Raw genomic sequence first — 25,353 nt, 5'->3', positions numbered from 1 at the left:
GATGCAGCATTTCAGCTTTCTGCGTCTGAAAAACATGTTCTCAATATCTCTTCAATCTGAATACATTCCTCACATATAGACGCACTATAATAAAGTGCTTTTTAACCAGCTGTAACCTCTCCATCTCACCTCAGGGAAGTCTCTTCTGACTGCAAATAGAATTCATCTGACAAACGTCAGAGTGAGGTCTGGAGTTCCCACTGCACTTTAAAGTAGCAGGAACTCATTACCAGGATTGATTTAAAAGCCCTGCGATTGACCATAAAGCCATGGAAGCTGCTTTGGGGTATCGATCCCCCAGGATTTATCTTTCATCTGTGAACTACAGAGGCTAAGTCATCCGCTGGACGCTTTGGATCATCCACTAATGCACTCAAATAGTTCTTATTGTATGAAGACACATTTGAAAGTGGTTCATTTGGGGTTTACTCCCTCACCTTGTACATGTTCCCACTGGGGTCTTCAAGGTGTTAGGGTTGCGGATCATCTTATCGAGGATGCTGACTATCTGGTCGAATTTTGGACGCTCGGCTCTGTCCTTCTGCCAGCAGTCCAGCATGAGCTGGTGCAGGCCGGGGGGGCAGTCCATCGGCGCTGGGAGGCGGTACCCCTCCTCTATCGCCTTTATGACCTAGAGGATGCAAAACAGAGAGAGTCGTTAGTATCCTTAATAAATAGCTTTTAATATCACAATACCCCGACAAGCAGTTCTGAAAGACAACACTGGCAGCTTAGAGACGAGCTGAGATAATAAAACAGAATTGTGGACTTAATACTTGGCTGTTGTTTGTGTCCCTACGTGTCTACAGTGCCGTTGGTGAACAACATTTCATAATAATAAGACATAGCTGATACTGACCAAAACAAAGAATGGGATATTCAGTGTGTGATAAATAAATGAATTTTCATTTGATTTCAAAAGGTTGTGTGTTGATCCAGCTCAGGCAAAGTAACAGACCTCTTGTCATGTACTGATCCAGAGGTTATGCATGTTTCATCAGTCCTTGATACCTGGGGCTTTTCTCTCCTGCTCTCAGTACGTGCTAACTGCTGCAGCTTTGAAACAACTCCTTATGAGATGGGATCATATTACACCTATCTTTGTCTGTCTTTACCGCAAATGTATAAAACATCTCAAAAATGTTCTGATAACGCTTAAGGCACGGCAGGACTATTTTGGATGGTTACACTGTAGTATTTCAGCAGGTTAAATACCCCAGTGCAACGGAAATTCTAAATTGAATCTCCCTCATTGTTCATGCACTGAAACGTTGACTTTAATGAAATGTATTATGTCTACAGATGTCTTATAACTGTATACGGTTAGTTGCAAGCAATAATATTAAGTTTAAATCAAATAATATTAGGTTCAGTTTTATATTATTTCTATCAACTAACCTAATACAGTTATGTGAAATGTGTTAATACATTTAATTAAAGTCAACGTTTCAGTTTGTTCAGTGTGTGTGCAAACAAAAGGCCATATTTATTCAGCTCTGACATGGAACCTTAGAACCTAAAATATATCATGACTCTCCATCAGGCATGCAGTTTGCAGCGATGTCATTAAAAGTCAATAGCGTGAGAACAGGAGCGGCACTTTGATGTGAGCCCTCGCTCTATTTCCTTTATTGTGTCGGATAAGGAGCTGTGTACGTTTCTGCATTTATTCATCAGCTATTTCTGTCAGAACCGCTCAGAAATGATGAGTCATGGAGGGAAAAGATGTCAAAACTGAACTGAAACTGTTGGAAAAATGCAAATTTCAAACGTTCTTCCTGCTTCCCCGCAGGATGTTTGCTGTCATCTTGACAAAGTGCAAACATTTCTGACATTGATGTCTGTCAAGTAGCACAGCATCAAAACACCACATCTGCCACTATAACGCCCGGACATCTTGTTTAGCATTTCTCACATCTGATTGTTCCGTTAGCATGCCTCTCTATTTACCTAATATATCATATTCCAGTAACTTGCATATAGACTCTTATTGCACTATTTCACTTTTTTAAACAATTTTTCTTTTTGTATTTACTATTTACTTGCACTATATTTGTCTGTTTATCTGAGTTTTGTGTTGCACTGTTGGAGAAGCCTGTGACCTAAGATTGTCATCGGCATAACTACACTGTAGCTATGTTCGTATGACTACATAAAGAACCTTGAACCTTGAACCTTGAGTGTTGGAGAATCCTGGTGATGTTCAGACCTGATGCTGAGCTTCCCCTTATAGGAATCTGAAGCTCTGTAATAACTGGCCATCTACCATCACAATGTGTGAAGAGTCTGACAATAGGACAGCGTTAAGGGTCTGACACAGTTGGACTCGCTCTGTGGGAGTTTCCATGAACACCATGAGTCAATCATTACAGCAATGTGTGACTTTTGTAGAGAGAAGAGTGGAACTTGAATGTGTTCTGTGTGAGAAAGAACACTCTGGGCGATGTCAGGAGTTGATGGTAAGACACCTTAAAGATTCTCTGATTAAATAACAGCACCTAGAATACTGAAAAGACTGAAACGTTGAATTTAATTACGTGCATTAGTCAATGTTTCAGTTTATTCAGTGAACGTAGTAATCTCTAAATTCGACCAGTTCTAGCACACTGAGTTTTACAACCTCAGCAGAAGTTGTAGAAACCATTTGCAATGTGTTGTGCAAAACAAGACAGATACAAACTATGTCCTGCTCCTGGGGCTTTATGAGTTTCATTGAAGCGTGTCAAAACAATTCTAGATGAGATAACTAAAGAAGTGCTCTATCATTTGTAATAACACTTCATAAAGATCGTTTTTTATTAAAAAAAAGAGTAGGGACCAAATCAGAAGCTGAGATATCCTGACATTTACACACAAAGCATTTGTCCGGCTCTAAAATCACTGGATCCTTAATTTCCCATAATGCAACACATAACATACTTTCATTAGACCCTGACTGGTTGGTATCTTTTGAACGCAGCTTGTAATGCAGGCTTTCTGTTATAGAAATGTGGTCTCAATGAAAAAGCTCAGATAACCTTGATGACATCACTATGACATCATCATCCGTTTTTTCTCAGGCAAAGCAATCCAAGACATTTTGAAACTTTTTCCACAGGTTGACCCTGAAGGGTAAACTCATCTTGATGTGTAGAATTGTTAAAGAGCAACTTTGAAAATATACATTTTGTTTAAATTCTGGACTTTTTTTTTTAGAAACAAAGCCATCAGTGCAATGCACACTGGGAAAAATGCATGAGCTGCTGCTGTAATTGGTTCAACATTGCTACTCACTCTGGTTCACATTTCCATAAGTAATTGTAAACTTTTAAAGACATTAGGGTGAAAAGCTTTCTGCATGACGAGTGTTTTCCAGTCCTGTAATTTATAATAATACCAGAATCAAATCCATGTTCGCCGGACTTCATTTTTATGCGTGTCCCATTTCAGGACTGTTTCTCCTTCAAATGGATTCAAGCTGCATGAATAAAACGAGACTTCCTGAACTAATTAAGCCCAAGGTTAGTGCATCGAAACGGTTCTCTGGAGGGACCTGCACGATATCCTCAAAGAAGAACCACAAACTGGGATCTTTGTCTGGGATGTTCTACGTTTAAGTGGGATGACTTCATTAGAGATAATTAGGGATGGATCTGGGGAATAACCCTCTTTCAGATGAACGTTAGTGAAATATTCTTCTCCCAGATATGAGAAACGCTTCATATCCAGTGTGCTAATAGTCTTTTATAATAGCTTGTGTTAGCAATCCATGATCTAAGGTTAAGAAACTCAAGAAAGGAAATATCAGAAAATAATATAAATGCCCAATTGCAATATTTTTAAATGATTCTCTTTTATTTCATTTCATTTCATTTCAAACCTTTATTTAACCAGATTGGTCCCATTGAGATCATAGATCTCTTTTTCAAGGGAGACCTGCATCATTGTCTCAGCAGGTAACCTCAACTTGATGTGTAACCCACCAAGCTGACAGACTCTTACACATAGTGTCAGTAACTTAAAGACTTTTTGTGATGTAATGTTGACTTTAATTAAATGTCAACAGATTTTACATAACAATATTATGTTTGTGGAAAACAATAATATTAATTAAAAAAAAAAAATATGATATGATATAATATTGATTCAACTAACCTAATACAGTTATGTGAAACTTGTTGACATAATACATTTAATTAAAGTCACCGGTTCAGTTTTTTTTTTTGTAGCTTACATCTTGATTGGACATGTCCCAGTAGGGCCGCTCCCCATAGGACATGACCTCCCACATGACGATGCCGTAGCTCCACGCGTCGCTGGCCGAGGTGAATTTACGATACTGGATGGCTTCCGGCGCCGTCCACCTGACGGGGATTTTGCCACCCTGTTCAGTAAAACGCAGGTCAGTGGCTGGAGTAAACATCACATTCATTATATCCTGCATCTTCCCCTAAAATATCAATTAGAGAGAATTCAGAGTTACACAGGGTCAGAACACATAACAACAACTTCTCCACAATCTTATACAAAATATACTGCATTCTAATCATGTAATGAGTTAATCACTGCCTTAAGCAATTACAGATGGATCAAAAACAAGATACCATTTATTTAATATTAGTTATTATTATTAGACATTATTACGTTTTTAACAGCTTGTGTTAAAAGTACACATGATTTTTAAATGGAGATAGAATGTAAGAAACTCATAACCAATACTTCGTTTTTTACATGTACTGTATCTTCAATAGAAGTACATTCAAATGTTAACCTGATACAATATATTGTCAACATTATATTTGAGTGTAACTGATTTTAAAATAAAGAAAAAAAGCTAATTCTCAAATGTGAAAATTCTGGACATGCACATTATTATTTAGTAAAGGTAAATCATTTTCTGACAATAAATTAATAAGTGAACTGTTTTTTTTTATCATTAAATAAAATACGATTTCTCTCATATTTCCTGATTCTTTCTGTTATTCCTTATTTTTACAAAACATGTCGAATCATCTTGCGTGTTGCTCAATTGGATGCTCTATGACCCAAATGATGCTTTATAAAAAACTGAGTGTGCTGAACACATGAACAGCTAGCAAACAGATTTCCAATCCCACAGTGTGTTCTTCATCTATAAAGCATTAGTAAATAATTATTAAATCCTAAATAAGGCAATAGTAACAAGGTTTGGACTGTTTTGAAGGGCGAATAGTGAGAAAGTTGTACGGAAACATCTTGCTCTGCATATTAAGAATGCTACAGACTACTTGGGCGTGCAGCAGCTCTTCTGCTCTAGACTTGATTAGAGCATTCAGGCGGGGGTAGACAGACTGTAATGGACTCACAGTTGTTGTGTAGACAGCCTCGGGATCGTCGTCTATCACCCTTGACAGGCCGAAGTCAGACACTTTACATACGAGATTGCTGTTGACAAGGATATTTCGAGCGGCCAGGTCTCGATGGATGTATCCCATATCGGAGAGATATCTCATTCCTGCCGCGATGCCCCGCAGCATGCCCACCAGCTGGATGACAGTGAACTGACCATCGTGTTTCTGAAAGAGAAACACAGCAGGTCAGCCATCTTCTCTGACCAGGAGGGAGATGTATGTCGCAGCTCTGCAGCACAAGATGTATGATATTTATGCAGAGATCCTACTGCAGACTGCTGGAACACTCTGGAGCAAACACAAGAAAAAGTTCTGAAGATGCTGCTCGGAGCCTCCTGAAGGTGACTCACCCTGAGGAAACCATCTAATGAGCCGTTCTCCATGTACTCGATGACAATCATCACCGGTTTTCCTGGAGAACAAAAAGATGGATGACAGAGAAGATGATTAATTAATATCGGATTTTATTTGCTTGTAAGATGCATCATAATAAACAACCGTGCCCAAATTGCTTCCAAGTTATTTTTAGCTGTGTACTTCATTGGCTTTTAATTAAAAGTTACCATCTGCTCCTTTTATTACAATGTCTAAATGAGAAAATGTTAAACAAGGTTTGTAGATAATTCAATCAGATATAATGTCACTCTAACTACGGCACTTTCACCTCCCAAGGCTAAATATACTGAAACTGATCCTAGTGGATTCTTAAACTCCTCATGACTGAAACATTAGGTCCAGGTATGTTTCAGGAGTGTTTACCTCTTGTCACGACTCCCTCCAGATGAACCACATTGGGGTGGTCGAACTGTCCCATAATGCTGGCCTCGCACAGGAAGTCCCGCCTCTGCTTCTCTGTGTAGCCTACTTTTAACGTCTTGATGGCGACGGACACGTCCCGCTTTCCAGGAAGCTTGAGCCGGCCGCTGCACACCTCCCCGAACTCTCCTGAGCGGGAGAAAACCGTTTATCAATAAGATTGGGGGGGGGGGTAAAGAAAAATGAAGCGCTTCTCAATGACAAATGTATTAAGAGTACTTTGAGACAAAGCAGCTGAGCAGTAGTGATACAAATTGTGTGAGAAATGTTTGAAGGACGTGGCATTTTAGTCCACTTCATTAAAAAGCCTCTTTCCTCTTTCCTGCGGAGACCGTTGTAACGTTGCATCATATCATATTTATTTAGCGATCCAGACGGCACATAGTCATAAACGATTAACATTAACTTCACCATTCAAAGGTAGTTCTCTGTATAATCCAATAAAACAAAAAGATCTGTTCTACCATATGTATAGACATCCATGTCATGAGACTTAGATGACGTTTATTCTAAAGATATTTGCAGATATTCAAACAACAATAATTACATTAAAGTAGAATGGCTGTCTCAGATGGTGTCTTACTCAACCCAGACCTATAGTCAAACGTGCTGGAGATGATACTGTCATTGGCCACCTCTGATAAAGTAGCCCCCCCCCCCGCCACCCACCAGACCATCCCACATTAATTGTATGAACCTTTCCCAATCTTTGCAATCGCGCTATCAATATACAATGCGCTGTGTCAAGGTGTAAATATGTGGCTGTCAGTGTGATGTATGAGCGCACAGAGTGACTAAACAGAGAGCTGAATGAACAGGGGGGGGGGGGGGGGGGGGAGGGGGGCTCACCTGCTCCGATAACCCGCTCGATTTTAATGCAGGAGGCGTCCAGCTCCTTGGCAAATTGATGGACAGCCCTGTTGGGGTCTTCGTAGGTTTCAGGGTCAATGTAGGTTTTGGTGCCTGGAAATTTAACTGTAGAAAGGTAAGAGGATTACTGTTATGATTAAATATGCCGCATGCACCGGCGGGCACTCGATTACAAAGAGCAGGGATTCAGAAGGAATTGCTGAGCAGTCGGCGGCCGGTCAAAAGGCTTTTCTCTGGGGAGAATCCATCACAAAGCAAAGTTTGAGTAACCCGTGCTCGGTGATTTTATGAGGCTGTTGGTTACCTCTCACCTCCTGCAGCTCACACTACCTCACGGAATCATTTCTCACCACTTTATCCACTTCTCATGCTTGGTGGTTTACACATGATATCTTTATTGTCATCATTATTATTAAAAGTCTAACAGCAAAAACAAATAGACATTTTTATATGGAATAAAATACATATTTCATTTTAAAACCAGCCTTAAATACTTGACTTGAAAACTTTTCCTCTCTTTGAATTCGTACTAATTTATTTTTTGAATTGATATCCTAATTAGGATATAAAGGAAAATATATTTCTGTGATAGATACATGTTAAAAAAGGAATTCAGACACTCCTAGAAGTTTTCCAAACATACATATGGACTAGGAATTACAATGTTGAAAACCAAATAAACCTTGATGCCATATAACTATAAAGATACAGTAACAAACAACACTGCTACAATAATCTGGAGAGATGATGATATGAGAAGAGTGCATGAACATCCATAACATGAGAGTGGAAGCAGATAGCACAAAATAAAGAAAAACAAAAAGGTTAAAGTGAGGCCAGCGATGGGTAGGGGGTTTACATTCTGCACAAATTAACAACAAATTACACTATAATGCACTACTAAGTGAACACACCACTCATGGGGGCGATTATATTGTGCAATTTAAATTCCACTGATAACAATATAACCTGTCAGCTTTAATATTTAATGAGCTACTACAGCAAAAATGCAGCGGGCACACGCTGGACCATCACAACACAATAGAAGCTCTTAAGAGACACTTATTCTCTGTATGGAGGGCAGCGTAAATACAACAAATTCATTGTGCTCCAGAGAGGGGATGCCGGCAGCAGAGATTTCCCTCCACTTGCTCCCATAATTGCGTCGTCCATCCGAGATGTCAGTAGATCTGATAGGAAATGTCTTATCACAAATTCCTCGCCGCTACATGGCAGACAAATTGGGTCTACATGTTGAATTTGCGTCATCTAGCTTGTGTCGCCGTGGCAGCCTCTCGTCATCTGATACCGCACGGCGGATGCTTCACTGAGCCGACACCAGCCTTGTTTTTATTTCCTTCAGCAGGTGGACTGAGAGCTGCTGAGGTGCGTCTGTCACACACTTAGCCCGACACTCGGTGGCACCCCTGACCCTTTGTTTCCAAATCAGCAGTTTGCCTACAGCGAGGATCATTACGGCGGCTCTCGGGAGGCTGTCTGCAGCTGGATCTCCAGGGGCTTCATTAGGGGGGTGTTTCAGAAGGCCTACGAGCAGCCTCTCGGACAGAGCACAGTCACACACCTGAAACTCTGTCGCTCACTAAACCATCAGGGGGATGCTTTCTCACTTTTCTTTTAGGAACGCTTCTTCCTCACGGGCCAACCTGTACTCGCTCTAACAGCTGTCACATTCATGCGTTTGTAGTTTCCTAACTTCTTCATCTGCACAGACCGAGTGTAGCCAATCAGCAGCCGATGTGAGCATCATTGTTCTCAGTATTGACCCAAAGCAGATGAACTGGGATCAAACACCCAGGCCTGCACTGAAAGAACTGAAACGTTGACTTTGATGAAACGTTTAATATCAACAGATTTCACATTACTGTATTAGGTTAGATCAAAGCAATAATATTAAGTTTAACCTAATATTTTTTTATTCAAACTTAATATTATGGCTTTCATCTAAACTAATACAGTTTTGTGAAATCTGTTGACATAAAATATTTAATGAAAGTCAATGTTTCAGTTTTTCATCCATGTAACGAGATTCTTTTCTTTATGGTTTATATGTATTCTTCTCTATTTTAAATACATTTATTTTGTAATGCAGTAGGTGGACTCCTGAGTTGTTGTAAAGGATTACATTTGTAAAGTAACCCTCCCTACCCACTCTGTTCAGTATACAGTGATGGAAGTAATAATGATGTGTATGTGTGTGTTTGTGCACATACTACATGTGTGTGTGATGGCATGATGACTGCAGGTACTCACACTGGAAGTAGAGCTCCTCGTCTCCCTCCTGATCAGCTTTGCTGTACCCGCAGTGCCTGCACGGGGGGGGGGGGGGGGGAAGAGAGTGGCGGAATCAACTGATTGTGCGGAGGAAATAAATGCCCTAAATCACAAGAATTGTAATGCGGCAACTAATGCTGTGCATGACAAATCTCCTGAGAGGCTCAGCTGAGCAGCAGGAGCCGTGAACTCCACAGCTTCCAGCCTGGGAGCGTGGCTGGAGTATCTAATCATGTTACATATCAAATAAAACATGTACTGTAAAGGACTGTTCAACAAGTCTTGTAATATTCATTTATAATATTAACGTGTTGAAGGTTCCTTCAAGTAGCTGCACAAAGATGCTCTTTGAGCACAACAGAAAAGAGGATGACGTGCGAAGATGAAATAAGCCACGAGTGATGGACATGCACTGAGTGTGGATGAAGTGACACGTGTGTGCAGAGACCATTCATACTGCCGACTAGAACTGAGAACACTGCCACTATATCCAGAGATATGTAGAACTAATAACACATTTCTCAAAGATAAGCACATTTGGAATAAATAAATATGCTATTTATTTATCCCATTCATAAACAATGTTGGGGGGCACCTAACATAACATCTTATGGATAAGATCAGATAAGCTTCCAAGGTGCATCCAAGCACAGCATTCTAAAACAGAAAAGCGAAGCTGGACCCTAGAAAGTCATGGATTAATGGTCAAAATAATAAATAAGAGATATTTTGAACTAATAAAACATGTTCATAGATTGTGCTTCTTGTATGCTTTATTTTGTCTCATAGATAAGCAAATTGGGAGACATCGATGTTCTCAAAATGAAATCCAATTCATTTATCATGTTCATAAACATGCAGTGGATAAGTCCGTCGGGGCTTGGACTGTGAGCCGTAGGGTCTCCGGTTCAAGTCCCCGACCAGACCTAAATATGGAGTGTGGACTGCTACTTGGAGAGGTCCCAGTTCACCTCCTGCCCTGCCGTGGTGCCCTTGAGCAAGGACACCCCCCGACACACAAGCACAACATTCCATACCTGAACAATGAAACAGCTCTTTAAAAGTCATGGTTTACTGGTGAAAATTACAAATAAATGATGGGCTTTGGGCTTTGCACGGTGTGCTGAGCAGTTTCAGTTTGTCAAATAATTTTTTTTTCAGAGAAGTCTGATTCTCATGAACCCACCATTTAAAGTTCTGATGAAATGCCATTCATGCAGATGAAAACACAGAAGAGAGGTAAAGATGATAATGACAATGGGCTGGCTGCTTTGTGCCATACTTCATCCTGCCCTGCGGATCTCACACACTCAGACACAGGAATGCAGAGCTCTCGCTCTCTCGCACTTGTCTCATAATGGCTCTGTCGAAAAAAAGCTTCACATTTGTGTTGGGGGCTCGGGGAAAAAAAAGCATCACAACCCATTAGCACAGCATGCCACGAGATGATGGGTGCACGTGTGTGTGCGTGTGACGACTCCACAGTGTGGAGACCCGTGAGTGACAGAAAGGCTAATTGACAAGCGCAGACTCACAGGAGCGGAGAGTCAATGGGGCCCGCGAGAGCGTACCTTCTCCCGATGATGAAGCCGAACACCATGAACACAAGGATGATGGTCCCCGCCACGGCCACCACCGCGATGATGATGACAGGGTTCTGCTCGCTGGAGACGATCGTGGCTGATGAGACCAACACACACGTAAACACACACGTAAACACACACGGACACACATGCAGAGAGACAGAAATGCTCAGTGTTTAAGCAGCACAACAAAGAACACACTCTGCAGGTCACACACTGAAAACTGAAATGTGTACTTTAATTAAATGTATTATCTCAACAGATTTCATGTCATTGTTTTAGGTAAGTTGAAATCAATAATATTAAGTTGAACCTAATATGTTTTGATTTAAACTTAGAATTATTGCTTTCAACTAACCCAATAGTATGTAGTGTGTATAGATACAATGTCTAAATACAGGAAGGTAAACAACTTAGATGAAAATGGGGAACATTTAACATTTGAATCTAAAGCTTTATTGCTACTCTGTGCCATACTACATTCAACTTTTTCTGCTGCTATTTATTGTTACTTAACACTGACGGATACAAACAGGATATATCGGTGAGCTGAAGTCAGCCGATATATCAGCACATCTGATTTCAAGGTTTCAGTTTTCCAGTGCAATCTGCAGGACATAATTGAGCCCAATGAGATGTGAGGAGATTGATAACCCCCCCTCCTCGTCTTTCCTCTGAGAGAGTGGAGGAGGGACGCTTCTATTTTTGAGCCGTCCTTATACACACGGCTCTACTGTTTCAGAAAGTGGGCTTAATAGTCCCAGATGGCGACGGCAATGCCCTTCATCTCAAACAAAGACACATTCAGGTTGGATTGTTTCCCGCTCGGAGCCCCCACAGTGCGCACACGCTTTGTTGACAAACTGTCGATTGCGCCGAAGAATGGATTGCCGTAGCATCATATAAAGTCAACGCCAGTGGTGTATTAGAGGAAAAAGTCATGCATTTTAAATCAAGTGGATCTGCGCTGTATAAATTCTTGGAAGGGGAATGATTCTTTTGTGGCCTCTCTGAGGGGGAGGGGGGCTTTAGTATGTGCCGCCAGTAGATCAGGTGATCCTCATTCAAGCTTCATTATGTCACTGTATGTTGGTTTTGGGAGGAATTAGAGCAGTTCACATTTAAATTAATATTACACATTTTCAGGTTTCCCTTTAGAAGCTAGTGGATGACAGAGCGGGTCAAGGACATTGTGAGTGAACAGTAAAGTTATAACCTTGTTACAGGACACACTCTGTATGTGGTATGAGTAATTAATATGTCCTTTAATGCAGACACGTTGCATGTGAGGGGTCATTGGGTGGGCATGTTGGGGTTTGGAAAGAAAGAGGAAATATGTTTTTTTTTAGCGGATGGCTAAACACACTGTTAAAAACTGAAGCGTTGACTTTAATTAAATGTATTACGTTTAAATAACTTCATTTTAAAGGTCAACGTTTCAGTTTTTTCAGTGCATCCTGACAGTAAGGCTGATATACATGTTCTTATCTCGCTCTGGGAAAACAAAGATAATATAATCTGAATATTCCTTTAATGTAGCACAACGTAGCATTGAGAGGAAAGTGCTCCATTTTCTAAGTTGGATCTACATAGTTTTCGCTCTGTTAAGTAATGAGGTGCAAATAATTAGTGTTGCATAACTTGCACATAATAAACAAAATAGTACCTCGCTGTGTTTAGAATGCATGGAGAAATTAAATTAAAAAAAATAGGAAAATGCCATGTTATAACAACATTAGTTTCTTCTTTGGTTATAAGAGCTGTTTTTGCTTGGTTTTTGGATGTCTTTGGGAAAACACACTAACACACACAGTTCACAGCCGCACCTGTAACCTAAACACACAAACACACTCTGCGCCTCTCAGGGCAGAGCTAATGTAACTTATTAGATTTAAATGAGTTTATCCTCATGACACTGCGGCTTGTCCTTGTGCTTAGTTATTTCTCCCATGACGTGTTGTCAGCATAAAGTCAAAGCAATTTGTGTTTGCTTAGCTTAAACGCAAATCATTTCCCTGGGTTATTACTACAGTAGCTGGAAACATTAACAGGTTGTGCATATATTTGAAGTTAAAAGCCTTTGCTGTGATATAATGTGCTGATATACTGCTGCCGTCAAACTGTCCTTGTGTTAGATGCTTGGCATTGGTGCATTTGCAGACATACTAATGTTCTCTGTGGGCTTTTCACTCAAAACATCAGACAGGTGCAAACTGCAGGAAAAGTGGGAATGAACACTGAAACTGTATCCAATGAAAAGAAGCAAAGACCGAGGGTACGATATACAATGTGTCACTTAATGCCAAACTAAGATACATCTTCCTACACTGAAAAAACTGAAACCTTGACTTTAATTAAAAGTATTATGTCAACCATTTTTACATATCTCGATTAGGTTAGTTGAAAGCTATAATATTGAGTTGAACCTAACGTTTTTTATTTCAATCAAACGTGTATTACATGAGTAACGCAGCAGTATTAGGGTTGTGTGTAGTTGCATTGGTGGGCTGTTCATACTTGTGGTTTCTTCTTTGGTGGTGATCTCCAGGCGGGGGCCGAAGGTGCCGTAGCCTGCCTCGGTGAAGGCCCGGATCTGGAACACGTAGGAGGTGCTGGGCTTAAGGTTGTTCACTGTGGCCGACGTGGACTTGGACCTGACTGTGGAGTACACCCGGTCCTTCTGATCCTGAACAAGGACAACATCGTGTTTTATTGAAACATTTATCTCTTAACATTTGGGCGAAGAGAGACAACATCCAACAGCTGTTTGGTTTGTAAAAGGAATAAACATGATTTAACAATGTTTATTTCAAATAGATACACAGTGTTGCACTTTAGTAAAAATATCACATTTAGTAGTCATTTTAATATCAAGTTTAATAAGTATAGAGTATAAGTTGTATAAGAACTTTAGATATTTTTAGCTGCAGATAGAATTTTAAACAGTCACTAGAGACATTAGAAACCCTTATTTAAGGTTTCTCCTGTTTCTATGATTATCGTATCTCTCTATAGTCTCCCTGTTTTGCTGTTGCTCTCATACATTCATCCATGTTTACCTGTATCTTTATTTTATCATAATAATGTACATTTCCACAGCACTAATTCCATCAGTACAAACATGTCGAACTCACCACTGCCCTATTCGAGAATTTAAAGAATGAAAGAACATCTTAACACCTCATTTCAACCTCCAGGGCTGAGGAGTGATGCATATTAGGAAGTGCCCAAAAACGTTTTTCGTCCAAAAAGCTTTTTTTATGAATTCATGACAACTTACTGTGGGTGTATTTTTTATAGCTCACCCGTTATAGTTATATTAAAGGCATAAAGTGGTGCATTTTTAGGGGTGTGGCCTCTTTTAGTGACATGAGGATGCTAATGTTGCTAGCTGCTAGCTATTTGCGGCTGCTCCATCTGGGCCGCGCTCAACTCCATCCACAACGGCTCATTTTGGATTAGTTTGGAGTTGAAACAGGCGAAGGCAACCTGAGGATGATTTCACAGAGACCACCTCTCTATTTCATACAGTATATGATCCAAACTGAGATTATTATCCTACAGTTTGACAGCTCGCCACATATAAAAAAACTCTTCTTCATCAGGGAGTGTATTTGGATGCACAGGCAGCACGTAATGTTTGCTGTTGATCTGTAAATGGTTTGTTCGGAAAGCTCAAATGGAATGTCAGGGTCTGTTAGGGCTGTAGTTGTTGTTTCCAATTTTCCACTTTTACAGCTGGGCAGACCACAGGCACCGTACGTGATGCAGCAGACTGATCGTCAGAGTGAGCCACAGAACAGCTACCCTGCCTTTTATTTTCCCCGTTAAACCTCGCTGTAAAAGGCTGATGTGTTCAGACTTGAAACACAGGGATGCAGCGCTATAATCTATGTGGAAGGAGATAACAGATGACTTATTCTGCCAGTATGTGTTCTAACATGTGCACGGGGCGGCTGGGAAAGACTACAGCCTGATTAAAATCTTATGAGCATCTCATTCATTATTGCAATTATGAGACAAAGAAGGTACTTGCAGAATCTTGTGAATTCCACTCGAAGCAGCATGCAGATAGAATATGAAATGAAGAGTCTGCAAAAGTGAATGTGAAGGGAAGGAATGGAGGGGAGAGCGTGTCAGGAAGAGACGAAGACACAAATGAACTGTTCAAATCACCTTCTCGTAGTATTTGATTTCGTACTCTGTGATGACCCCGTTGGGCTGCTGGGGCTCCTGCCAGGACAGCTGGATGCTGCGCTGCTGCACCTTCTCCTTGATGACCTCGCTGACCTGGGACGGAGCTGTGGAGACCAGAACATTTCGGTAAGGGGGGGTCTCTCTGAATGCACATGCATAAAGCGAACCACAAATCATCCAACAACTCCTCCCCCGACTCTCTGCGGCCCTGCCAGCTCATTCATACACTGACAAAACTGAAACATTCCGTTTAATTAAATGTTATAGTTCAACAAATAAATTTGACATAACTGTATTATTGAGTTTTAATCAATACTATTAAGTTTAAGTTTAAACCTAATATTATTACTTTCAACACAACTAATACATTTATGTGAAATCTGTTGACCTCATACATTCAAGGTTTCAGTTTCTTCAGTGTGTTCGTGGAGACGCTTCCAAATGTTTACACCTCATGATCAACATGTAAAGCAGAATGCCATGTCCAGGTGAAAATGCAACATCTTTATGACGAATGACAATTCACTTGAATTCATTCCATCATTTTCAGCCGAGAAAGCAGGCCCTTACTTTCCCTGATGACGGTGCTTTTGAGAAATGCTCTCAGAGGGGGGAGCCGTACCTGTAACCTCCCGACATCAGTCTTATGCACACCGATTATCTCCGGCTCTTTGCATGACTCATTCTAAGAGTCTGGCTGCCTGGATTAACTGCTGCCACATTTAGATTTGATAAACAGTCCACAAACAATCCTCTATTTTTTAGCTGTCAAAGCCTAAAGGTGAATGCTGGTGACAGCCCTGTGGGCGGAGCTTCAGCCTTCAGTGGTGCCATGCAATGCCTGAGCATGGAGCTCTGTCATTAAAACAGTAATGATGCTGCAGAACCTTTTCAGTGCTCCAGAGAGATCTTGAAATAAGTCATTTTTTATTAAAAACAGGATCAAGTATTCCTTTAAAGCTGGCATCTTTCTGTGAGTGGAATAAGAGGCTCAGCCCTGCAGCTGGGTCCTGTGCTGCTGTACCACTTCCATTACCTCCACCATCTTCATTGTAATCACTTTCATTTTTGCAGCACTTTACTTAAAGACCAGAGTGAGAAAAATAGAGGGAAAGCTTTTTGGGTTTCTAAACCTCCCCCCAAGGTGATGGTGCTATAAAAAAAAAAATGTGTATCTGCACTCTAAAACAGCCCAAAACCCTGTCTGTAAACACACTGTGAATCCTGATGACTCATGCTGCTTTTGGGGTAAAACATATTAATGAATACGTCTCAGCAAGTTTGAAAAGGCGTCCTGGGAGCAACGTGAAGTCCAAAGTAAAAGCTGTACTTTGATTTCTGTTTCTTCTCAAGGGCCATTTCAATTTGTTCAACATCCTCCGAGGGCCGAACAAATGATTGACCTCTGCTTAAAAAAACTAAAATCACAGCCCATTCATTTCACCTTTCTTTCATGCTGTGCAAAGAAAAAGCAACCTCTTAATCCAGATATCTTACCATGACTCACGCATGCATGCACGTGCACGGTTGTGGCATGACCACCAAAACAGAAAGACATGGACACAAGATGTGAGCAAATGTATTTAGTTTCCTATCCATGTGAAAATGATTTGGGGGGGGACCTAACCTCCTCTAGGGGGGTCCGGGGGCATGCTCCCCCGGGAAGATTTGTTGTTGTTGAAGATAAAAGCATCAATCTGGTGCACTTTGAGAGCAACATTAGGAGATCTATGGATCTATCTCTCAACACCCATATGAAACAGAACTGTAAACAGATTTATTTTTCTTTATGGATATTTTACAAATCACTCCCCTTTTAAACTTTATTCTTGTTTATTAATAACAACTTTTTTTTACTGTCATATAGTATTTTATACCTGTTTACTTTATTCTCTTATTTTTGTATAACTATAATGATCATATAAAGATGTGCCTTTACCTCACTGGTTGTAGAAAAGCTTCTTATATTACGTTAGCATAGCTAGCTAACCAGATGCTAATAACAACAAAGTTATTGACTGTATGATCAGTATGACAGATGAATAGATCGCCACTGGGCTTTCAACTAAAGACACAGCCACGCAGAAACTGTGGCATGTGTACGGCTCCGTATGGGTACTGACATTTCTGAAGTGGCGGAGCGGTGTTCTGGTGCTCTCCGTCAGAATTACACCCCTGTCAGACGAGACATATACCACGTGATGACATGTTCTCGTGTTGTGTTCAAGGACCCTGACCTTGGCCAGGAAAAACAGGCACTCGCTTGTTTAATTCTTTTGCAGTCTAGATTTCTTTAATTCTTTTCTTTTTTGCGTGTGTTTATAAATGACCTCGAGGGCCGTACCAAATGGTCTCGCGGTCCGTATGCGGCCCGGAGGCCGGAGGTTCCCCACCCCTGTTTTAAAATGACCTGCCACTAATGACTCCGGCTGGATTAAAGCCTCATTAGGCCTCATTGGCATTCCTGACAGTAATGTGCACAACAGCAGACACCCTAGACCTTGTCAGAAACCTTCTGTTGTGACATGTCCCCTCATTATCCAGCCAAAACACAGGAACAATGTTTCCTTTCTCAGTGCAGTTGGCCGGTCAAAGGGACGATAGAGTTTTCTCTCCCGAGTCAAAACAAGCAGTTAGTGCAGCTCAACCTCATCCAATTTGTCCCTCTCTGCCCATCCAGACGGCGTCCTTTAAATATGGACAATTCAGCTCCTGGTCCTAAATCTGGTTATGTTTTATGGTCTACAAATGATGCTCCTTGTGTGTGTTTACCGCTTTAATCTGACATTTTCTTTCATCCCTGCAGATATATTTTCTACCCTGCTTGTGCACACAGCACGCGTACTGAAGGAGCTCTTGGACCTGAACACTGACTGAACATTTTTATCTTTTAAAATTCCTACTTTGTGACTAAATTCATTGAAAGATTATTTGAAAGCAACTTTTTTGCATCCCAATTGATGCAGGCGGAGGCAGATAAGTCCTGTAATGTGAGGCAAACTTCTCAGACACTGGATTCTGCAATTCCCCTGATGCAACTCAGTAGTGTCTAGAACAGGGGAACAAGGCGTCTCTAACTACATACCCCGGGGTGAGATGTGGCTTTCAAATATCTTTGGTATCTGAGATTATTTTGACTCTGTTTCTTGGCTCAATGCTCAAAAAAAGGCAGCATCCCACACTCCCCATGCTGCTTTACCTGAGACACACACACACACACACACACACACACACACACACACACACACACACACACGCACACACACACACACACACACACACACACACACACACACACACACACACACACACACACAGTAACTCCACACTCTCCAAAAGTAAGAAAACAAATGAAGACATGTTCCTGTTGCCATGTTGTAGTTAGTTCTGATATTTTCTGCCTTCAACTTTGGCATTTAACTTCTTCAAATAAAGTTAGAAATGTCATGCATGTCCTTAAACGTTTTAACTTTGTTCTAATAAAATGTCTCTTGCTGACAGATGGAGTAAATCTTTAAAGAAAGATAATTGTCAGAGATCCATGGTGTTCAAGCTGCAGCAGGTATATTCTCAGAGCTCATTTCCCACAGCCTCTCCTCCTGTGTCCCAGCAGCACATCTGCCACATTTCCCCCCCCTCGGCCCGCGGATGTAGTAGCAATGACTCAGCTCCGCCCCGCCCCTTCACTCCCTTACCCCCCCACAGGTGACAGATGGGTGTGTCCACAGAGATCATGAGATCAGCCAGCATTAACAGACCTGGTGTTCCACAAGCTAAAAGGTGATCATTCCAGGAAGGTGATTTCAGAATGCATTCTCAATTTCTCAGGGCTATGAATAAAAACCAGATTTGAGCATTAATTCTGAAAAAGAAACCTGCTCCCGTGGATTCTCCGTCCCCCCTGGGGATCACTCAGGGGGGGCTGCGTGACAGCCATTAATGACTGACTTGATATCAAGGAGAACAGAAGCAGTGAGCCACTCTCAGACCTTTAATATACCTGGGGGGCTTAGCGCGGCGGAAAATAGTTTGTCTTAAAGACTGTTTGGGAGGGCATTTGTGCATTCATTTTGCAATATTATAAAATGTGTTAGTGACCTCCAGCAGCTTCCCCTGTAAAGCGAAGTGATCCAGGAGCCTCCGTGCCATGCATTTGAATACCTTATGAATACATTAGGCAGTGCTTTTTAATATCCTCTTCTTTCACTCAGCCGTCTGATTTCAACGGAGGCAAAAAGCAGAGCGGGGTTCTTCATTTCATCAGCGTCTTCCCCTGCCTGCGTGCCTGCCTCATGGACCGTACCAACGCTCATTTATTAATTACTGCTGTTTCCAAGGAGTGATTGTGTATCTTAACGCCAACGGCACCATCGCCGTTCAGGTGCCAACGATCGCTGGCATTTAATGGTGTTTTAAAGGTTTTAAACAGGTTTTTAATTTGAACAGGAGATTACAACGTCTCCTTGAGATAATAATAATAAAAAGAAAAATCCTTTGGGCCCAATATGAGAACATAAACGAACGTAAAGCACAGCATCCATTTAAATTCAAACAGGGGAATTGTGTTTGACAAACTGACTGTACTGGTTCGTGCATCAACTGACACCACGTGCAGGATAAAACACATGTTATACATTCAATAAACTCACGTCATCATCTTATGGCTGAATGGTTTATTTAAAAAAATCTTTGTTAATGTACTTAAAGTGCCGCTTTGCCAGCTGGCTCTTTTCACGTTGACATTGATTGATGCATTTAACACTGAGTGTGCTTTTTTACTCTGATGCATTTTTAACACCTCATCTCCAGCCTGTGAAACAAAAGCCTGGACAGTTTGTTATGGCTAGGTTGACATTAACAAGGTATGACATAATCTAGATTACTTCTACTTGATTCTGTGACTCCCATAACAGAGCAGAAAGCAATGGTGGTGTTTTTGGAATAAGGGGCCGTTTAAGGAGTAGTGTCACTAAAAAATGGTGATTATTACGGATGGTTCTCCTTGGAGGGATTAGGAGACATGAAGTGAAAGAGCCACTCAAATTATTTAATATTACGCATCCATAAAGTTGGCAGACTCACAAGAGACAGATACAAAAAAATGAAGCAACAAAACTGAAGCAGCAGAGACATGCTGACATTCAGACCTGGCATTAGACGAGCTCCAAACAGACGGGAGCCTACATTTCCCATGATTAAAAAGTGTCTCAGACTACAGGTCGGTGCAGGGCAGATAGGGTTAGAAATATAATCTGGGACATGTGAGAATACCTAGCATCGAGCAAGCTCCCAAAAGAGGGGATTCTTCATTTACCATGATGCAACAGTTTTTTGTTTGACTGTCCTGCCTGGCAAAGCTGTGTTTTCAAACCAACGTTTAGCCTGAGCCAGGATAATCCTGATGACATCATCACGGGTTATATTCTCAGACTTGAGAATACTTGATAAAGCTCACAGAAGACTAGCACACTGACTTTTATGATTTGGGGATTTCCCTTTAAAGTCATGCTTTAATATTTCTCTTAATTTTTAAAGTTTTAGCAACAACAACAAAAAAGAGATAACTCTTGATGATAAACCCTCCTGGTGGTGAGCACAGTGTGTGTGTGTGTGTGTGTGTGTGTGTGTGTGTGTGTGTGTGTGTGTGTGTGTGTGTGTGTGTGTGTGTGTGTGTGTGTGTGTGTGTGTGTGTGTGTGTGTGTGTGTGTGTGTGTGTGTGTGTGTGTGTGTGTGTGTTTCAGCTGAGCTCTGAAGACCATTCATCCAGAATTCCCTTCAGTAGATGCGTGCTCTGTGCCAGTCAGAGGCACTCAGTAAAGGATGGAGGACAATAATAGTCCCGGGCTCTGATCAATGTGAGGGGAACTGTCAAAATTGGTGTGACAAGTTTCTGGCTGTGGGCAGAGGCTTTGCACGGCATTGCGTTTCACCAGCTGCTGCCGGTCGGTAACATGTCCCCTCTGCTGAGACCCAAACATGGAGGACATGGAAACATAAAGAAGACGGATGCAGTCAGCAGCGCTTTTCATTTTGTCAAATGATCATGCTTTTAAGTGTTTCAAAGAATGTTGAGGCCTCAGAAGACCAAAGGCACATCCAACTTAAAGGGGCCCTATACTGTATCAGGGTCTCCCTCTCCTGGAGTGTGTTCTACGTTTTGTGCATGTCACAGTAGAGGCACTAAATACTGATATACACCTGAAAATGATCATGATAGCACCCTTTACCACATTAAATAAAGATGCCAAAGGTGACAACATGATAATCTTCTATGTACCTGCATGCTTTCTGCTTTTGTTCTGGCTGTCTGTGGGAAAACTCTCATTGAGTTCCTTCCATACACAGCCTGCAGCTGTCTTCTGATAGAAAGGTTAAATGAACTTCTCAGTGTCTCATCTCTTTTTGAACCCATCCCCCCTTGTTTGTATCTACAGTACAGTACTGTACTGTTTGAGCCTGCAAACAATAGATCCATCAGGTGGGATAATAACCCCACCTGATGGATCTATTGTTTGCAGGCTCTCCATCACAGAGAGCATGTTGGGTCTGTCCAGACACAGCCAGCTGCAGTGTCCTCCCATTAAAGGCTAACCATATCATCTGTGGAACATTTTGATAGCCCGATGATTCCTATTCACCACCCACACGTTGAGGTGCATGCAATACCCTTGAACCAAGTGTGTTTGAAAACAGAGTTTTAAAGAGGCTGGCAGAGGACGGAGCGCTCGCTGCATAACAATGTCGTGGAGGCAGGGACACCTTTAGTGACCATGCAGGGGGGTCAAAGGCGGCCCTGTTTGAAAGCAATTAGCTAGGCCTCATTTGAAGGAAACCTAGGCTGGTCTTTCATGTTCTATAGGGCTGACAGCTCCAGAGGTGATGGGATGATTATTAATACGTTTCTGATGCTTCCACTGCTGACAGCTCAACAGAGACGTCACATCTCCCCTCATTATTTCCCAGTTCAGGAAACTGACTATCATATATTCACATCAACTCTCTGGATCGACAGAAAGGTATCAACTCCAGTTATCTTTGCCTCACAGCTCTTTTTCTTAAGTGTAATAGTCACATGTTTGCTAAATGAAGGGGAGGATGTTTGGCTATAAATGAAATACATTAGATGTCAATGAAAGTTTCTTCTCTGGCTAATAGAATCCCTCCTTGAATTCTTCCTGCACTCAAGCAAGTAAATGTTTTTGGTGTGTGATTTGCTGAGTGCATCACCCACACCTAACAGCTTAAGTAGCCCTGCATGCTGCCGTGAAGCCAGGAATCAGAATCACAGTGGAAGGTCAGTGGGGGAAATTGCATTCATGCTACACTGACATGCACACACAAGCCGCACTGTGCATGATTGCTCCTCCAATGCCTCCTGACAGGGAGTTCATTTTAACCCGCAGTGGTGTTCCATGCCACACACTCTGGTATAATACCAAAATGCCATTCAGTAGTGTAACAGACGCAGAAATCATTGGTCAGCTTTGTTACATAATTGTGGAGCCAGCAGGGACCCCACTTATTGAAGAAGCACTCAGCTTTCCTGTGTCAGTGTCCAAATTAGGGAGCGGGCTGGCAGCCTATCATCAGCCTCTCAGCACACTCCCTGATTTCTGCAGCTAGAATGGGGCCTGCAATCGCCATATTCATTTCCCCTCATGCGGGGCAAGAATAGAGTCATCTCGACTTTAGTGTACCGTAGCCAACATTTACATAATCATACACCGGTGATGGAGAAATGATGGCCTTGTTCACACTGCGCACATACAGGAGTGAGTGAACCAAAAACACACCGACAAAAAAGGCTGTTGGTTTTTGCCTTTTCAATTCAGATTTTTACAGAAAAAAAGACAATTTAACCTGTTAAACCCCAAGCCTGTTTTTCAGGTCTCAGGCTCGAAAATGACACTTCTAAAAGGGGTACATTAATAATCTTCTTTCTCAAAGCAATGATAAACCTGTGAGTTGGATGTAGAACAGTCAGAATCAATATAGATGTTTTTATTTTAAAGTAAATTCAGATTGAACATAATAAAAATAAAAAAATGATAGTGTCTGTCCAAAAAGAAAACATTACTTATAGTGAAAACCACCCTTGAATGATGGGATAGTAGACACAAAGCTTTAGGAATCCAAACTATAACATATTCAGCAGTGTTTATATGCGTTTGAATGCCCTTGAACACAACTTTTGAAAACATCAAAGGTAAGACGTATTTGCCGTTTTGGCCCAGTAAAGTGAAGTGTTGTCTTTCCTGGCTTCGCTGCCCTGAGTTTTGGTGTGATGATACTTATACCATTGGAATCTGTGGAATCTCAGCTTTCATATGATATTGAGTTAGTGCAGATTGCATGAAGTATAAAATATTGCTACCGTGAGTTATGTGCTAAGTGCGTGAGCACTCTTTTGCTTAGTGCTAATTCAGAGGCTCGGCGTTAGAGTTGTGTTTTGTTTCGGTAAAAATGGTTCATATCGTCAGTTAGCTGAGTTTCTTCCCGTTAAGTGGGTATGACACATTCATAGGTTGTTAAATGTTAAGAAGCCCTGAGACACAGTTTTGTGAATATTGTTGTGGTTTCCCGCGGGGGCATGGGGTTTAACAGGTTAAAGGCCAGTTGGCATTTCATTACACCCAATGTCTTAATACAGGAAGGTAGACAACTTCAATGAAATTGGGGAACCTTTAACATTTTAAAATAAAGCTTTATATACTTTTTAGACACAGAGTAGCTACATGGAAAAAACTGAAACATTGACTTCAATTAAATGTATTATGTCAACAGATTTCACATAACTGTATTAGGTTAATTGAAAGCAAAAACATTAAGTTGAACCTATTCAAATGTTATATTATTGCTTTCGATTTAATTAAAGTCAACATTTCAGTTTTTTCCGTGTAGCTACTCTGTGTCTAAATTACATTCAAATATATTTTTCTGCAGCTATGTCTTGTTACTTATCAGCCTACATTGACACAGACAAACTGTATATATCTGTAAGCTGAAATTGGGCAATATATCAGCTCATCTGATTTAGGGATCACACTCTAATCATAAAATATGAGCAGCGCGGCAAATATGATCACATGCAATCAGCTGAGACGTATTTTAATAATGCCAGGTGTGAATTGTAATTTCCTTTTCGGTCTCACAGAAACCAGGTCATGTTTCAGAGAGTCGTAACGATGCAACACAATAGCAATATGACTCAAAGGGCGATGACACGGCACATAAATTAATGTGCGCTGCAGCTCGATGGTGCGTTATTTACTACAGACATAAAATGAGCCTCTTGATTTGAAATCCTTAACTGTTCACAGAAGAAACACAGGGCCCCCGAAGTTATAATAAATGACCCAGGCTGCTAAAAAACAAACATTTGATGACTTATTCTAGCAATCATAATTATTCTGATAATACACTGCATGCCAGCATGTGGGTACAGGATATGACGTGACGTGGGATGGCAGGGTGGGATGGAAAACTGTGAGAGGCAGGCTGGTTTCACAGAGGTTGCTTGAAACAATAGAGAAAAGCTCTGCGAGTTTGTAAATCAACCTTCATTTTGTGCATAGACTTTTAGCCATCTGAACCCACTTTATCAGTACATCTCAGAGAACTGAGACCTTCCTAATTGCTGTACTTCCTGAGACCTGCAGAGCTCATTGACCAGACGTTAGATGAGGTCATAAAAATACTCCATGCTTGTCCATTTCTCTTTTGATGGTGAGCTGTGTTATAATGATGCTATCTAACTCCGGCTCACACATGGACTGTCAGAGAGAAAAGAGGGAAACAAACAGGCGCAGGCCAGATGAGGAATGAAAGCACGGGTACTTGTTATAATGTACACGCTTGGCTTTGTTTATCCGCTGCCTCGCTGACCTTTCTGCTACGAGCAGCTGCAAGGCATGTCTTTTCAAATACATGCGCAAGCTAAACACAGATATGCGTTTGCATACACAGTGGCTTTATCATTTATCTCAATAAAACAAAGAGTGTGGAGTGAAAAGGCACACAGACGATTACGACCAGAGCCCGGTGCTGTGACTATGGATATTTACCGGAGCTGCTAAGCAGCCAAACGGCCTTCCACCTCTTCGCTTCCCTTAAATGTCAAAGCACAGCCTGAGGGCCCCGCGCTCAAATCTGAAACCCCTGATTGGACGTCTGAGCTCTGCAGGGATTGATAAGTGAGATAATTCACAAAATGCACTGATGGTGCA

At 41.3% G+C, this 25,353-nt stretch overlaps 1 protein-coding gene across 7 annotated transcripts in view; it reads right to left on the bottom strand.

Annotated features, from left to right (window-relative positions):
- epha7 (eph receptor A7) overlaps positions 1 to 25,353 on the bottom strand; it is a 77,895-nt gene that overhangs the window by 5,173 nt on the left and 47,369 nt on the right. The window contains exons 6-15 of one of the 7 annotated variants that reach the window (XM_034150491.1): positions 15,107 to 15,231; positions 13,448 to 13,616; positions 10,883 to 11,027; positions 9,327 to 9,382; positions 7,035 to 7,160; positions 6,129 to 6,314; positions 5,720 to 5,781; positions 5,325 to 5,534; positions 4,214 to 4,429; positions 438 to 631 (exon numbers count right to left, since the gene is read on the bottom strand). In XM_034150491.1, coding sequence (XP_034006382.1) covers positions 438 to 631; positions 4,214 to 4,429; positions 5,325 to 5,534; positions 5,720 to 5,781; positions 6,129 to 6,314; positions 7,035 to 7,160; positions 9,327 to 9,382; positions 10,883 to 11,027; positions 13,448 to 13,616; positions 15,107 to 15,231 — 1,489 coding nt within the window. The remainder of the gene's footprint in view (positions 1 to 437; positions 632 to 4,213; positions 4,430 to 5,324; positions 5,535 to 5,719; positions 5,782 to 6,128; positions 6,315 to 7,034; positions 7,161 to 9,326; positions 9,383 to 10,882; positions 11,028 to 13,447; positions 13,617 to 15,106; positions 15,232 to 25,353) is intronic. The other 6 variants (XM_034150495.1, XM_034150492.1, XM_034150493.1 and 3 more) reach the window with 6 other exon arrangements.

Source organism: Trematomus bernacchii, unplaced genomic scaffold (genome assembly GCF_902827165.1).
Source record: "Trematomus bernacchii unplaced genomic scaffold, fTreBer1.1, whole genome shotgun sequence".
NCBI lineage: Eukaryota > Metazoa > Chordata > Actinopteri > Perciformes > Nototheniidae > Trematomus > Trematomus bernacchii.
This window is presented reverse-complemented; position numbering and strand designations above follow the sequence as displayed.